The 17,174-nt window shown below is 50.2% G+C and overlaps 1 protein-coding gene across 32 annotated transcripts in view; it reads left to right on the top strand.

The window, feature by feature from the left end:
* ANK1 (ankyrin 1) overlaps positions 1 to 17,174 on the top strand; it is a 244,473-nt gene that overhangs the window by 173,290 nt on the left and 54,009 nt on the right. For 24 of the 32 annotated variants that reach the window (XM_078347620.1, XM_035270408.3, XM_078347606.1 and 21 more), the window contains 9 exons: positions 1,915 to 2,112; positions 3,625 to 3,723; positions 4,117 to 4,215; positions 4,765 to 4,863; positions 5,965 to 6,162; positions 6,742 to 6,840; positions 7,560 to 7,658; positions 13,193 to 13,390; positions 16,012 to 16,110. In XM_078347620.1, coding sequence (XP_078203746.1) covers positions 1,915 to 2,112; positions 3,625 to 3,723; positions 4,117 to 4,215; positions 4,765 to 4,863; positions 5,965 to 6,162; positions 6,742 to 6,840; positions 7,560 to 7,658; positions 13,193 to 13,390; positions 16,012 to 16,110 — 1,188 coding nt within the window. The remainder of the gene's footprint in view (positions 1 to 1,914; positions 2,113 to 3,624; positions 3,724 to 4,116; positions 4,216 to 4,764; positions 4,864 to 5,964; positions 6,163 to 6,741; positions 6,841 to 7,559; positions 7,659 to 13,192; positions 13,391 to 16,011; positions 16,111 to 17,174) is intronic. The other 8 variants (XM_078347624.1, XM_078347623.1, XM_078347608.1 and 5 more) reach the window with 1 other exon arrangement.

Raw genomic sequence — 17,174 nt, 5'->3', positions numbered from 1 at the left:
GCCCTAACAAAGAACCACACGCTGAGTGGCTTAAACAGCAGAAACTTACTGTAGCACAGTTCCAGAGGCTGGAGGGTCGAGATCAAGGTGTCAGCAGGGTTGGTTTTTTTTTTTTTTTTTTTCGTTTTCTTTTTCTGCGATGGAGTCTTGCTCTGTCACCCAGGCTGGAGTGCCGTGGTATGTCTCCACTCACTGCCACCTTCCCCTCTCAGGTTCAATCAATTCTTATGCCTCAGCCTCCTGAGTAGCTGGGATTGCAGGGCGTGCCACCACACCTGGCTACTTTTTGTATTTTTAGTAGAGACGGGGATTCACCATGTTCTGGAACTCCTGGTCTCAAATGATCTGCCTGCCTTGGCCTCCCAAAGTGCTGGGATTACAGATGTGAGCTACAGTGCCTGGCCAGGGTTGGTTTCTTCTGAGGCTGTGAGGGAGCATCTTTTCCAGGTCTCTCCTCAAGGTTCTGGTGGTTTGAGCATAATCTTTGGTGTTCTTGGCTTAGAGAAACATCACACTGACCTCTGCCTTCATCTTCATGTGGCATTTCCCCACTGTGTGTGTGTCCAAATCTCCCTGTTTCTAAGGATGCCAGTCATACATTAGCGCTCACACTAATGACCTCATGTTAGCTCATTACATCCGCAAAGGCCCTGTTTCCAAACAAGTGACTTTCTGAGGTCCTGAGGGTTAGGAGTGCAGTATGTGAATTTTGTGGAACCTAATTCAGCCTGTAACACTAACATCAGCCATCATAGAACCTGATTTGAGGCTTCTTTGATGCAAATCCTCTCATTTCCACTTTCTGAAAGCTGAAGCCTCAGGTCCTGAGCTCCTAGCTCCAAGGCACAGCTCCAGCCTCCTCGCCAGCCCAGCTCCATGCTTTCCCACCTTGCCCCACCTATTGAACTGCATGGAGACCCCTGGGTTCCCCTAGGGTAGCTGCCTCTGTGGTGTTGCACACACTGTTCCCTTCACTGGGATGTTCTTCCCCTTTGGTCCTCCTGTTGAACTTTCATTCAGCTCCTTTCAAATTCTAGCTCAGGCCTCACCTCCTCCCTCCCAGTGTCCCTCGTTCATCAGGGACACCATCCATTTGTGCACACCTCTGTGCTTTGATCATCTTTCATCCCGCTTCAGACCACTGAAGACAGCACCATATCTGTCTACAGGCTTCCTTGGGCCAGGGGTTATGTCTGTTCTGTTCTTGTTTCCCCAGAGCCTAACCCATACCAGGTGCACGTTAATCACCTGATAAGTATGTGTTGAATTCATGTCTGAATGAATGAATGAGTCTCCTCTCTTTAATATTTTTTTAAACAAATTGCTGTTTGAGAAACAAGTGTCCTTAACAGAATTTTCCTTAACTGAACAGAATTTGATAGGGGCAAGAAACAGAGGGATTTACATCTAAGTTCTATTTTATCATTCATTCATTCATTCAAAATCACATAATTTAAGGGCCATGATGTGTGTTACATGCATGTACTGGGCACTGTGGGGCATTTAAGAGAAATACTAGGCTCATTCACTGATCTTAAGAGGTGTATAAGTAAAGAGAAAAGATACACTCCCCTGAAAAGTTAACTATGAATATAATTGGGAAAACATAAGAATAAGGTCTGGCGCATGGCACAGGTAAGGAAAGCCCACAGGCATCTAGGGTGGTCAGGGAAGGCTTTCTGGAAGAGGTGGGTCTGCTGGAGATGGCTTTGAAGGTTTGGCCAGGTGGAAAGGAGAATGTCTGTGGTCAGAGGCCAGCAGGAGCGTGGAGGCCAGGGTGAGCCAAGCTCCCTCCAGAGCCTTGTGGAAGCATCGTGTAGGGAAGAAGTAGGGAGTGATATTGGAATCATCCTGAACCTCCATGCTCGGTCCCCAGAAGTCTTTATGATTGTTTATGTTTTCCTCTTTACCCAGAATGGCCTGTCCCCAATTCACATGGCGGCTCAGGGAGACCACCTCGACTGTGTCCGACTCCTGTTGCAATACGATGCAGAGATAGACGACATCACCCTGGACCACCTGACCCCACTCCATGTGGCTGCCCACTGCGGACACCACAGGGTGGCCAAGGTTCTTCTGGATAAAGGGGCCAAACCCAACTCCAGAGCCCTGGTGAGTGGGGGGACTGCTGCAGAAGGTGCAGAGGGGCAGGGCAGGCTGGGGGCAGGACTTGGTGAGTGGGGGGCTGCTGCAGAAGGTGAAGAGGGGCAGAGCAGGCTGGGGGCAGGACCAGAGAGGGATGGTGGGCCTGTGGAAAGGGCAGCAGGTGCCCGGAGATCCCCGGATCCGAGGCTTGAGCAGTAGGGTGTGATAGCACAGGCCGCTGAGGGCCTGGTATGCACCCCTCCTGCTCCCTCCACTCCACACTCAGCTGGGTATCGATCCCTGCCCCTGGTGACCAGGCCAAGGTCAGGGGTGAGTTTGGGCCCAGGAGACTGGACTCAGAAAGCATCATGCGTGAATAGGTATGTGGGCTTGGGGAGCCTCTCCAGTGGAGCCAGGCCCGGAGCTGAGTAATTCCTTAGAGGCTGCATGGCTTTCTGAGCTGCTTTGGGGATGAGTGAGATTATTGGAGCTGAGCATCCTTCATCCACAGAGGGGCTTACAGTTCTCATGGCACTCTTATACAGGGAACTCAGGCCCAGAGCAAATCCCTCCTGCTGTTCCTCTGCCTCCTTCCCAGGCCAGGGTCTCCCAGGGAGGTCCAGGGATCCAGTAAGGCCGCAGCTTTGCACTAAGCATGCCCATGACCACATCTCCCCTCTGCCCCTTCCCAGGGCAGCAGAACTGAGGGACAGGATATCCTCCAGGGATGGCAGAGGATGGCTCATTCATTCATTCATTCACTCACTCGCTCAAAAAAACTTTTACTGAGACATGCCCACAGGCCACATACCATTGTAGGGGAGTTGAGATTTCCCAACCTCAGGGCTATTGACATTTGGGGTCACTATTTGTGGTCCTGTGTGTTGTAGGGTATTTAGCAGCATCCTGGCCTCTGCTCATGAGGCACTCATAGCTCTCCTTCCCTAATTGACAATAAAAAATGTCCCCAGACATTGCCACATGTTTTGGGAGTGAGGTGCAAAGGATACCACCACCACCTCCTCCCATGCTTGAGAATCACTGCCTTAAGTGGGTAAAGCACGGAAAGAACAGATGAAAACAGACACACATTTCTGCCCTTCAGAGTTTACATTCAGAGCACATCACACTTTAGAGCAGAAATCCATTTCACTAAAGATGATCAGTGGTTTCAGGGAAGAGGGAACATGATTTGCTTCACAAAAGTACTCTTTTATTGTAATTTTACCCTTGGGGGCTTTAAACAGCAGGCTTTTTTAGTGCATCCAAAAATATGAATAAATTTTTTAAAAAGTTTATAAACAACATGTTCGGGAGCATACCAAGTGCATCGAGTGAGAGCCACCTGTCTTTTACATGATTTGCATTAATTGACATTACAAGACTAATCAGTTGGCATTCATTCATTGATTGGTCTGTGGGCCTCTGCTGGTGGCCTGGGCAGCAGCTGCCTTTCAGAGCAGCAAGGTGGTCTTCTGGGCATTCGCTGGGCCTATGTGTAAGCTCCTGCCTGTCTGTCTCCCTTTGTGTGGGCTGCAGAATGGCTTTACCCCCTTACACATCGCCTGCAAAAAGAACCACGTCCGTGTCATGGAGCTGCTGCTGAAGACCGGAGCCTCGATTGACGCGGTCACCGAGGTAGGAGAGACTGCAGAGGAGCCTGGGGGCAGGACCATGGTCTCCCCAACCCACCTTCTCCCGGAGCCGCTCTTTGTAGCTTTGTGTGACTGTAGGGGTGTGTGTGTATGCAAGTCTGGACTGCTCCAAGGAATGAATCAGGGGTGACTAAGACATGAGTCAAGTCTCATGGAGCTTTCCAAGATCAGACACAATTTTTGCAAGTTGTAAGAGTGGGCACGAGTTACCCCACAGTAATTTTTTCTCCAACCATTTTCTTGGAAGAAAACCCACCTCATTTAGCTCCCTTTTCTTGGAAAACCATTTGTGAAAGCGTTAGATGCCGTTAGGTTCTTTCTTCTTCGGGGAAGCGGGAAGACTCCACTTATCTCACTCCGCCCTTGTCTGTTCCAGTCCGGCTTGACGCCTCTCCACGTGGCCTCCTTCATGGGGCACCTTCCCATCGTGAAGAACCTCCTGCAGCGGGGGGCATCACCCAACGTCTCCAACGTGGTAAGCCCTCTGGCAGGCAGGAGCTTGCTCCTCTAGACCAAAGGCCCAGAGGGCAGCTTTCACTAGTGCTCCCAGGCCTCCTCTCTGGGAACAGAGCTACAATTCCCAGAATAGCCAACGTTCAGACTGGGGGCGGACATCCCTGTGTACTGACACTTTCCTGATTAAATTTCTCACACATCCATAAACCTTGGAGGTTTTCTTTTGGACAATAATTTTGGAGCATCTATAAGTGTTCACTGAGAATACATTTACATTTTTGAATATTCATTAGCTCTGGGGTTTACTTTTAAGTATACCTAGAATACACAGACACATGTTTGCACTCACGTACATGCATGCACTTGCACACATGTGCACACACATGTACATACATGCATGCGTGTGCACACATGCATACACACCAGGCTAAAGAGCTGCATGCTGGTGCAACTCCACCTCTTGGACAAAAACCCACCCAGCCACTCCAGGCTGCACTTCCTAGCTCTGTGAGTTTCGTTTTGGATAGCAGGCATGTATGAACAGTTCTATAATTTTGTTATTTTATAGAAAGTGGAGACCCCGCTACATATGGCAGCCAGAGCCGGGCACACGGAAGTGGCCAAATATTTACTCCAGAACAAAGCCAAAGTCAATGCCAAGGCCAAGGTGAGTGGTGAGGGCAGGAAGGGAAGGGTTTCAGATGTGAGCAGTTCCAGCACTGTGCAGAGAGCCCGTCCTCATTCCAGGAGGGGCCGCAGTGCCGTGGCCTGGGGATCACTTCTCACTCCTGATCAGGTTGCTCTGAGCGCTCGGATTCTGCTTTGCAGGTGGTTTGAGAAGACCAGGGATATTTTAGTGTGAGAGCCACATTTCTTTAAAATAAGGAAAGTCCAAGTCTTGTGGCTGGCCCGAGTATGTCCTGGGCTAATGATGACAGTCGCCATATAAGGAGGGGCAGCCTTTTGAAGAAAGCATTGCCAGTGAAAATCAGGCAGGAGTGACTTGATCTAAAATTGGAGGGATCCCCTTGTTGTAAACACATTTTGCGGGGGTTGGGGGAGGAGGCAGTGAGAAGAGCTGCAGAGTTTGCCAGTTGCTGGCTTGGCCATCAGCAGGCTTCCTAACCACGGGGCACACGAGGGCACTCCTTAGAATCAAGCCTGTGATTTCTGGGGCCCTCGAGGGACGCCTCCAGCTGGGCTCCATGAGACCTGGCTCAGGCAGATGGACAGCAGCCTTCAGAAACAGGAAGTGGGGGTGGGGGGAGCATGGGTGGAAAAGTCCCCATTCCTTGTCAGCAGTTGAGACTCCCCTGACCTTAGCACAGAGAAAATCAAAGTGGAGTTCAAGTAGAAAGAAGCGCATCCACTCAGAAAGGACGTGGGAGACTGATGAGCAACCACATGCATTGAGCACCTTTTATGACCAAATGCAGAAACCATGTTCATTATCCACTTGATGCCAGTGAGCCCTAGCAAGTAGACATTAATTGTTCCCATTTTACAGATGGGAGGACTGGGCCTTTGGGAAGTTAGGTAGAAATAGCAGCTAACTTGAAGAGCTGTTGTAAAGATTCAAGAGGATACAGCACATTGGTTCCTGTAACTCAGAGACTTGATTCAAATCCTGACTCTTCATCTTCTTAGCTGTGTGACCTTGAGAAGGTCACTTGCCCTCTCTGGGCCCCGTCTTGCTTTTCTGTCAGATGGAAAGTTGGATTTGGTAACATCAGCCTTTCTTCTTCTTTTTTTTCCCTTTGGGGTCCAGGATGACCAGACCCCACTTCACTGTGCAGCTCGCATTGGCCACACAAACATGGTGAAGCTCCTTCTGGAAAACAACGCCAACCCCAACCTGGCCACCACCGCTGGGCACACCCCCCTGCACATCGCAGCTCGAGAGGGCCACGTGGAAACGGTCCTGGCCCTTCTGGAAAAGGAAGCATCCCAGGCCTGCATGACCAAGGTATAGCCTTTCTCCTCTCAGTCTGGGGAAGCAACAGGCTCACTCACAGCCAGGCCTGGGGCTCAGAGGGGAATTCCCGTCTGGCTCTCTCTGTCACCTCAATGATGCTACAAGCAGCTGGGAGGGTCATCACACGCAAGGCTGGCCGCCATCTGCAAGCCCGATGTGTCTCCGTCCTTCCCCAGAACGGGCGATCAACCATAGCTTCTCATGCACGCAGCCAGCCTTCATCCATTTATCATGGCACAATTATAAGTCCAAACCTGCTTTGGGCAAGTCACAGACAGGTTCTGGAGAAATAAGGATTAAGACTGCTACCCTGCCCTCCGCTAGCCAGCAATCGACTACCACTGCAAGGTGGTCAAGACCTTCTCGCCACAGGAGTGTGGCCAGTGAGTGCAGGGCTGCCTGCGGACTCCTGAGGGCTTTGGCCTCCCCAAGGGCTCAAAAATGGCTATGCCTTTGCTTTTATTGGCTCCTCCAAGCCAGCGGAGGTGGCAGCCTCCTTTGCCGTGGGCCCTTCTCCAGGGACGACAGCCCTGGGGCCCCCAGGTCCTGACAGCCTGTGTTTCTCCTCAGAAAGGATTTACCCCTCTGCACGTGGCGGCCAAGTACGGGAAGGTGCGGGTGGCAGAGCTGCTGCTGGAGCGGGACGCGCACCCCAATGCTGCGGGAAAAGTGAGTGTGCACCCCTGCAGCTCTCCGGTTAGAGGCCAGGACAGAGGATGTACCTCATCACTTGCAGATTCCATCTCTTGCATATGTTGTTCTTTTTTTTTTTTTTTTTTTTTTTGAGACAAGGTCTGGCTCTGTTACCCAGGCTGGAGTGCGGTGGTGCCATCACGGCTCACTACAATTTCAACTCCTGGGCTCAAGCTATCCTCTGGAGTCAGCCTCCTGAGTAGCTGGGACTACAGGCAGGCGCTACCATGCCCGGCTAATTAAAAAAGTAATTTACAGAGACAGGGTCTCACTCTGTTGCCCAGGCTGGTCTCAAACTCTGGGCTCAAGTGATCTTTCCTCTTCAGCCTCCCATAGCTCTGGGATTACAGGTGTGAGCCACTGCACCTGGCCCATTCATATTTCCATGGGTAGCCATCAAGGGAGAATAGCCTTTGGAAAGACTGGCCTTTCTGCCAATGCCTTATCCTTTTGGAAAGACCCGATGGCCTTCTCTGGGCTGGTGTGTTGATCTCACTGTCCACATCCCCTCTGGTTCCCACAGGGTGCTGGGTCTTGCTGGTGACATTCTGTCGTGACTCTTGTTAAGACTGGCCTGGGAAGGATTTTAAGCAGGATTTTACCTGTATAAAATAGGTGCTCCCATGCCTAAAGGAAGCCCTGGTAGAAAGTCTGTGGGAGTGACAGCTGCCCTCTTTTCTCTTTGTCCCCTGCAGAATGGCCTGACCCCCTTGCACGTGGCTGTCCATCACAACAACCTAGACATCGTCAAGCTGCTGCTTCCCCGGGGCGGCTCCCCACACAGCCCCGCCTGGGTAAGGCTGGCCCCTCCCCCCAGCTGCCCCTGGAGAGCAGTCCACCTGCCACCTGCCACCTGCCACCTGCCAGTCCTTCAGGGAGTGAGGGTTCCACAGCAGCCCAAGGGTTTTGCGTTCTGTTGTTATTTTTGCCTCGGAAACCATGCCTCACTTTCACACATGTTACCTGCCCTGTAATCGTGCTATTCAGAGCCCAGAAGTGGGATGGGAAGTGGGTAACAATTCCTAGCCAGGGGTGACCTTGCAGAAGCCGAACATACTTTATACAACAAACGTGTCCCCAAGCAGTTGCATGTTAGCTGGGTTTTGTAAACTGACTGCCAGAGGTTAGCATGGATAAAAATCCCTGGGGAGTGGTGAGCCTGGTTCTAGCAGATTCTGACTCTGTGGGACTGTGCGGTGTGGCCTGGAAGCCTCATTTTTAACCTACTCTCTGCGTGATTCCGCGGCTGGGGCCACAGCCACCGCACTTTGAGAAATCCTCCTGGCTGCCAGCGAACTTGCTGGAACCCGGAAGCAAGTCACCTCTTTAAAATGAGAATGATCACCTCCAAATTCATTTATCTCTGGATTAGACTTCTAGATGGTGGCTTTTTTATAGGGAGGCTCACCTGAATGTGAGTCGGCCCAGCCTCACACCAGTCGGCCCAGCCTCACACCAGCTTCAGAGGCAAGTGGCTCAGAGCTGCAGTTTCCCTAACCCTTGAGGGAACCAGAGGAGGGAGCAGATGGGTTGCTTCTGGGAGATCTCACAGAGTTGGGTAGTGCAAGGATAAAGCTGGAAGGGCCGTTTTGGGGAACAGACTGCCCCCTGTGGGAAGGCGAGGCTGTGTAGGGATGGGCATGATGGGACTGGTGGCGAGTGGGGAGAAGGGGAGAAGAGAGGGAGCGGGGCCAGGAACACAAAAGCCACACGCAGTCCCTGCACTCTGTGGGGCAGCCAGACGCACGGGAAACAGGATAATTTATGGGAAAGCAAACCCTGGCGCTCCAAGTGCCGCAGAGAAGGAGCCTCGGGGCGGGGCCCCAGGCGGGGCCCCAGCCCCCCAGCCCCCCAGCCCCCACGTGATCCATCCGACATCTGCGGGCTTGGGGCCGGTGCAGCCCAAGCAGGAGCATCAGTGGCGGCTTGGAGCTTCCGTGCATTCTCCCTCCTGGACACGCTCCGCGTGTCCCCATCTTGCAGCGTCGCTCTCCTGCAGATGCGGCTCCCGACAGCCCCGTCTCCTCCTGTCCCCGCTGCTGCTGCAGCGAGCCCCACGTCGCTGTGCAGAGGGAGCACGCGGCCCTGCTGGAATGTCGACTTACTCCTTCCTCTAAAAATAAGAACCTGGACTCCCCCTCCTCTTCACTCTCCTACTTATATAAAAGGAACAGGAGCCAGGTTGAGGATATTTAAAGAGAGCTAAATCCAAGCACAAACCCTGTACAGATGGGCTTTGTTTCCATGGCGAAAAATAGTTTCCAAAGTAGTCTGGCAATTTTGTAGAATTTCACATGCAAATCTCTCTGCACCCAAACCAAACCCTCCCCTTTCCAATTTTGATGCTAATGTTGTTTGAACATTTGGGCAGAGCTCCCTCCGCATGCATTCCTTAGGATGAGCTCATTTTCTTGGGAAAGAAGAGCCTTTTGCGGGCACACATTCTTCCCTCCTCTCTCTGTGAATTTCCAGCCTAGTTGTCCTTGTCATTGTCACTTGCAGAAGCTCATTTGTTCCTTTTAGTCCTTGTTTAGGGGAAGCTCGGAGCGACAGTCCGTGTTCTGAGAGTGACAGTGGCACTCATATCTCAGACTAGGGAGCCTGAGCCATGTCCAGAGCAGGCCTGCCCTTGGGCAGGACAGGGGTCTGGCCTTGTCAGTGTGGACATCACCGTTGCCCAGGTGGCCTGGGATTCCTGAGGATACATCCCTGAATATACTGCGTGGTTGCTTGAGTGATGGTCCTTTGCACGTTAAAAGATGGCAAATAGGGCCAGGTGTGGTGGCTCAAGCGTGTAATCCCAGCACTTTGGGAGGCTGAGGTGGTCAGGGGTTTAAGACCATCCTGGGCAACACGATGAAACCCCATCTCTACTAAAAATATGAAAATTAGCTGGGTGTGGTGGCACACACCTGTAACCCCAGCTACTTGGGAGGCTGAGGCAGGAGAATCACTTGAACCCAGGAGGCAGAGGTTTATGGTGAGCCAGGATTGCACCTCTGCACTCCAGCCTGGGCAACAGATTGAGACTCCAACTCAAAAAAAAAAAAAAAAAAAAAAAGGCCTAATAAGCATTGCTTCATGTAGTTATTAATGGAAAAACCAGACTCCATAAAATATTTTTGAGGTTTACTCTGAGCCAGAGTGAGTGACCATGGCCCTGGGCACCACAGTCTCAAGAGGTCCTGAGAAAGTGTGTTGGGGGCAAGTTACAGTTTGTCTGTATACATTTAGGGAGGCAGGAGTTACAGGCAAAGACATAAATCAATACATGGAAGGTATATATTGATTTGACCCCAGAAGACAAAAATGCCTAGAAACAGGGCCCAGAGGTAACAGGCTGATTCAGAGATTCTTTAATTTGCGGTTGGTTAAAGGAGTAAAGCTTTGTCTAAAAGATGGGAATCAGCAGAAAAGAAAGTTATAAGTTGAGCGAAGGGTCTGTTCACCAGTGCCCTGGGCCGAGTGACCTCCAGGGGGCGTGTGACTCAGCCCTTGCCTATCCTGGCCTTGGGTCCAGTTGATAATGTTTGTCTGGTCACAGATCTTATGATCTCTATTTTAATATGAATGCCAGCCAGTTGCGCCTAAACTCCAAAAGGGAATGGGTATAGCGAAGTATGTCCAACCTCCCTTTCTTCATGGCTGGGAATTCAGTTTTTAAGGTTTTTCTGGGATCCCTTTGGCCCAATTGGGGTCTGTTTGGAGGCTTAGGGTTTTATTTTTTGTTTACTTAGTGAAAACGTCCTCTGGGCCGGTGCTGGCTGGTGCTCTGTGTCTCACACTGGGAAGGCTTAGCTCCATTCGGAGCCGGCCCCGCCTCTCAGGATGAATCTGCAGCATGGCACCCCGTTCCTTTGCTCTCTTTGATACAGTGCAAAAATCATGCTGTTTAATTAAACTTATTATAATTCAAAGTCAGAGCTTGTTACATGAGCACAACCTACAAAGAACAATTTAATGTTTTCACCTAACACAATCAAATTAAAAAGTAAGACTACTAGAAAGGATTATGGCATGTCATTCTTCAAAGAGAATGATTTTCCATTTAATTCAATTCCTTGGTAAGTCACAACTTTGCATTTCACTGCAAAAGCCGCCTGCAGGCCCACCTTGCTGACGGCCCTGGGACTTTGACTGCCTTGGCCAGCCCCATTCTTTCCCTTTCCTCTTCCTGACCAGTGATCCTGGCAGAATCGGAAATGTTGGTTTCCACAGTAAGAGAGTGGCTGGCAGGGAGAACTCAGTCCTCAGCCAGAGGAATGCGGCCGAGGTGGGGAAATCTCTCGCCCTGAGACAGATCCCACGTTGGGCAGCCATCTGCTGTGGGCCTGGGTGGGCACATGTCCAGGATGTCCTCCAGCCTGGCATTGCCCTTAACCCTGAGTGCCCTAGGGCCTCGATACTCAAAGTGTGGTCCCTGGACCAGCATTATTAGCATCACCTGGGGGCTTGTTAGAACAGCACAATCTTCAACCCTCCCTAGTGCCTCTAAATCAGACCCTGCTTTTTTTTTTTTTTTTTGAGATAGAATTTTATGATTGTTGCCCAGGCTGGAGTGCAATGGTGTGATCTCTGTTTACTGCAGCCTCCACCTCCTGGGTTCAAAAGATTCTTCCTCAGCATCCCAAGTACCTGGGATCACAGCCATGTGCCACCACACCGGCTAATTTTGTATTTCTTTAGTAGAGACAGGGTTTCTCCATGCTGGTCAGGCTGGTCTCACACTCCCAACCTCAAGTGATCCTCCTGCCTCGGCCTCCCAATGTGCTGGGATTATAGGCGTGAGCCACCACACCTGGCCCAGACTCTGCATTTTTAACAAGGTCCCAAGGGATTTGTGTACACATCAGAGTTTGAGAACCACTGTTCTATTTAGAATTACCTGGGGCTGTGCAATCAGAAGGTCAGGGTTGGGGTATCTGTTGTTCTGCCTACTATGTGACATTAGATAAGGTGCTTAACCTCGCAGAGAATTGGCTCCCTTCTCCATACGATGGGATAATAATAAAAATGCCGGCCCTAGTGGCCTTATGTGGTTTCAATGAAGCTCAAAAAAGGTAACGCAGGTGAAAGTGGTTTTCAGCAGTGATGAGAAAAGGAGCCCATCTGGGGACCATCTCCTGCCTGCAGGGAGGTAAGGAGTATGCTCCAGAATGTAAACCCATGCACTGCTTCCTTCATTGAGACAGTCTTGCTATTAATAATAATAATGAAAACCAAAAAATGGCTGAATAAACAGTGCACAGTGACATCTTTGCTTTACTTTTGAGGCAAGCTCCTTCATCTCGTTGTGCAATTATAATGTCTTGCAAACCAGTGCACTGCAAAGCCATGACACACAGGTGTGCTACTTTTTAAATTTTTCTTGTTTAGAGAGGGTCTTACTCCCCTGTAGGCCACAGTGCTGTGGTGTGATCAGAGCTTGCTGCAGCCTCCAACTCATTAGCTTAAGCCATCCCCCCACCTCAGGCTCCTGAGTAGCTAAGACTACAGGCATGCACCACCATGCCCAGTTAATTTTTTAATTTTTTTGTAGAGATAGGGTCTAGCTATGTTGCCCAGGCTGGTCTCAAACTCCTAGCCTCAAGTGATCCTCACTCCTCGGCCTCCCAAAGTGCTGGGATTACAGGCATGAGCCACTGTGCCCTGCCAACTTTTTATATCTTAATTTTGGAACACACCTTCATATACGGTATCATGTTTGATCCACCTAACGACTTCAAGAAATGAACAAGATAGATGTTATTCACTTTTAACGATTTAAAAGGTACAGAAGGAAGTCTAGGTTGTGGAATATCTTGCCCCGGGTCACACAGCTAGTTAAGAGTGGAGCGAGGACTGTCCCACGCCTTCAAGTCCCTTGCCCGTGCATGTTCCATGAACCACCCTGCCTAATGCCAGCAAGGCCCAGAGGGCAGCACTTGGCCTGATTGCACCAGGAAAGAAAAGGGACTGCTGTTTTTTATTAAATATTTGGGGTTTTCGGCTCTTATCGCAGGAAGGAAGAAATGAGAACCTTTCATTTCCTTACTCACCCAGGCTTCCAGTTGTTCTGTTCCTGCCCAGCAGTTTGTCAGAGCATAACAGAAAACATATGGTGAAAAAGGTGGACCTAATAGTGGCTATGCAAGCCTGAGGAGCTGTCTCCAAGTCAAATGGATTTTGTCTGTTTGTTCACCTAAATTGCTTCTGGGTTCCGTGGGTGTCCAGCCGTGTTCCGTGGGTGTCCAGCTGGCCAAGAACCAGACTCAGCCCCCGTGTGTGTGTTGATATTGTCAGCTCAGCATTCCTGTAACCAGGCTCTGGGTGGCTTCTTCTGTTTCAGAATGGCTACACCCCTTTGCACATCGCTGCCAAGCAGAACCAGGTGGAGGTGGCCCGCAGTCTGCTACAGTATGGGGGCTCAGCAAATGCCGAGTCGGTGCAGGGCGTGACGCCCCTTCACTTGGCCGCCCAGGAAGGTCACGCAGAGATGGTGGCTCTGCTGCTCTCCAAACAAGCCAATGGCAACCTAGGGAACAAGGTAGGCATGGCATCTTCGGATCTGTCCTGGAGTGCGGGCTAGCGACGTGTGGTGTTTGCATATTGAGCCTCTACTGTGTGCCCAGGTTCTGAGTTAGGGGTGTGTGTGGGTGTGGGTGTGTGTGTGTGTGTGTGTGTGTGTGTGTGTGATCTTTGCAAAAGCACTGTGTACGTTTCACCTTCATTTTCTAAATGAATAAACAGAGTCAGAAAGGTTGCTTACTCCCAAGGTGTCAGGATTCTGAGCCTCTCTGATGCCAAAGCCTTTGCTGATATTTCTAAACAGATTGACATAAGGATCTGCAGAAAGATAATACTAAACTCTGTAGTACACTTCCCCAAACACCGGCCAGCGCCTCCCTCCAGGAGCGCATTCTGTCATTTGGGACTAAATATTCTATGTTCGGTGGGAGAAAGATATTTTTAAAAACAATGACCTATACACTAGGAGTTTCACTCCAGTGACAATAGGTGTGTGAGTACAAAGCCTTCTAAAATTGCACACACATCTGGGAGGAAGGGCACGTGAGCAGTTTTCTGGGTGAAGCATTCAGTGTTTCTCAGCTTCTCAAAGGAATGCATGACCCAAAAAAAGACTGAAGCTCACTTCTTTTTTAAATAACAGTTTTATTGAAATTCACCTAGAAGTCACTCTTTTGAACTCTACACTTCAATGATTTTTAGTATTTTTGCAGAATTCAGCAGCCATCACTACGACCTAATTCTAGAACACTTTCATCACCCAAAAGGAAACCCCATACCTGTTAGCACTCATTTCGCATTTCCCCCAGAGCTCCCGGTCCCCACAAGCGAGACTCTTTCAGTCTCTAGGAATCGACCTGCTCTGGACACTTCATGTGCGTGGAACCCTGCAGTGTGAAGAACCACTCCTTTACATGATAGAGTCACATAGCATACATTCAGAAGGGCAAGCGCAGGGCAACTGAAGATTTCTTAAAAACTTATAGATTTTGTACAAATGCTGGCACATTTTGTAAAAACTTGAACAGTTGACCCCCAACAAAGGAACCGTTCTGTTAGGATCGTTATATTCATTATACTTCATGGCATCCTGGGTTTCTTCACTGTCCCACTTAAAGTGAGCTCTGTAAAGAGACAGTAAGGTCACTGTCTGGAAATATACTCTCTCATCTGCACCCCCCATCATGAGGCAGATTGTTGGTGTTAGCTCAAGAATTAGGCAGGGTGCCCGCCTGAGAGGCTGACACAGTCACTCCTCAACTAACGGCTGTTCTCGCTTGAGACTCCCGCCTGCCTGCATGAGACCACCGGCTCTGGCCGCAGCGGAGTATGGTGGGGCATCATTACTGCTCACAAGCCTCTGGTCAGCCTGCAGGGTGTGCAGAAGGCACAGGAGGGCAAGTGGCGTCCTGTAGAGGGGACACAGTCTGTGCCTGCAGAGGAATCCAGTTCTGTTGGCCCATGTTAGCAAAGGGTATTGAGGCAAAGTCCAGGGTAGAGAAGACTTTTGTGACATTTTTGTGTGGGTGCCCACATATCAAACAACATCTCTAATGCCTTACTTACTGCCTTCCTGAGGAAGCTGTGATGCCGCATGCAAGAATATGGTTCGTTCACTCCTGTCGGGAGGCTCTGCCCTCTTGACCATCCCAGTACTGACTGTGCAGTAATAACATTATGCTACATTGATTGATTGATTGTATTTATTAATTTTTCGAGATAGAGTCTTGCTCTGCCACCCAGGCTAGAGTGCAGTGGCACTATCTCAGCTCACTGCAACCTCTGCTTCCCAGGTTCAAGTGATTCTTCTGCCTCAGCCTCCCAAGTAGCTGGGATTATAGGCATGAGCCACCATGCCCAGCTAATTTTTGTATTTTTAGTAGAGACGGAGTTTCACCATGTTGGCCAGACTAATTTGCCTGCCTCAGCCTCCCAAAGGTGATCTGCCTGCCTCAGCCTCCCAAAGTGCTAGGATGATGGGCGTGAGCCTCTGCCCCCAGCCAGTGTGGGGGCTCAGCAAATGCCGAGTCAGTGCAGGGCGTGACACCCCTTCACCTGGCCGCCCAGCCCTTGTACTACATTTAACGGCACTGTGTGCCTCTCAAAGTGTTTCGCCTATGCTTTCTCAAGGGCTTCCCATCTTGCCCCTGAGATGGAGCCATGACAACCCCTATTGTCTAGATTAGGAAACCAAGGCTATAGGGCTCTGGAGTTCACCGTGGAAATGGGAAGATACCATAAAGCACCAACAATGGGAAAGTGCCATAAAGTTCATCTAGATTAGAAGTCAGCAAACTGTGGGCCGGTGGGTTAAATCTGGCCCACTACTTGTTTGTGTAAATAAAGTTTTATTGGAACACAGCCATGCCCATTCGTTTAAATGTTAGTCATACAAAAACATGGTCAAAAATATTGATGATCTGGCCCTTAACAGAAAAAAGTTGCCAACTCCTGATCCAGTGTAGCCACCTTACTTTTTAGATAAGGACATTGGGGCCCAGAACAAGAAGAGCTTTGCCTGGAGCCAAACAGCTAGCTGGTGACTGCAGAGTCTGCTTCAGCTCCCAAACCTCAAAGCTCTTTTCTTGTGGCCTGGAATTCTTTACTTGCTAATGTAATGAACGTTTTTTTTTTTTGCAGAGTGGACTCACTCCCCTCCATCTGGTAGCACAAGAAGGCCACGTTCCAGTGGCAGACGTGCTGATCAAACACGGCGTGACGGTGGACGCCACCACCCGGGTAAGGCAGGGAGCCGGAACTGCAGTCTGTGGGCTCCTTGCTCACACTTCAGAACTGAATCTTCAATGGAGCTTTGAAACCCCAAGGACCCAGTGGGACATTCTTCTCTGCCCTTCCTAGGGCTGGCAGTGGAGTCTGAAAACACTACTCCTAATTATCTGACTTTTCCATTGGGGATTTTTTAAAGTTTGCTAGACCTTTGAGCCTCTGCAGTGAGAAAGTGGGACGAATGTTTAATCATGACTCTGAGACCTGTCTAACACGAGTAGTCAGCATGTCAATATGTCAACTTCCCCAGATCCTCACAAAAGCTTAGCCCCTTTTCTTCCAGCACTTGGTTAAATTCAGTTCAACTTTCTTTGAACCTCTGCTGTGAGCCAGGAGCTATGTGAGTGGAATCTGCCCTCCAGGCGTCTGCAGTTTGGCGTGGAGGTGATTGCTAGGATGGGAAGGAAGAGAGTAAGTCAGTATTTACTCTAAGAGAGGAACTGGGAGCACAGAGGCCAGAGAGCGTGTTTTCGGTTGGTGGGAAGAGGCAGCTTCAGGGAAGAAGCCACATTTTGCTCCTTTTCCCCACAAGTCGACCGTATTAAAAGGAAGGGACAGTGACAATGACAGCACCAGCAGCCCCAGCCCCTCCAGAGTAGCACAGAAATGCCGGCAACAATAGTGTTTTGTCTCCAACTGCCTGCAGCTTCCACAGGAATCTGCTTAAAACCCAAGAATCTTCTGGATCTTTGAGGCTTCACTTGTGGGTCATTTAGTTTTTGGGGGTCCTGCACAGAGAGACCCTGTCCTGTGAGTTAGAATGGCCTCAAGGATCCCAAAGCCATCCCATTACGGGAAGGACCTGTGCTTGGGTGGTCTCTGGAATCTGACACCAGCTTCCTGGGACATTTGGGACCAGAGGGCATTGGCCTGCCGGCCCCTGGGAGGCAGTACCACAGGGTTCAGCAGCACAGGCTCCTATAATATCCGAGACTCCCGTGAGCAAATGTCCCAAGCCCGTGCATTTCAAGCAATGACCAGATCCCGGAAATTCCATCACACCACAACTAAGTCAC

Source organism: Callithrix jacchus, chromosome 13, assembly GCF_049354715.1.
Source record: "Callithrix jacchus isolate 240 chromosome 13, calJac240_pri, whole genome shotgun sequence".
Lineage (NCBI taxonomy): Eukaryota > Metazoa > Chordata > Mammalia > Primates > Cebidae > Callithrix > Callithrix jacchus.
This window is presented reverse-complemented; position numbering and strand designations above follow the sequence as displayed.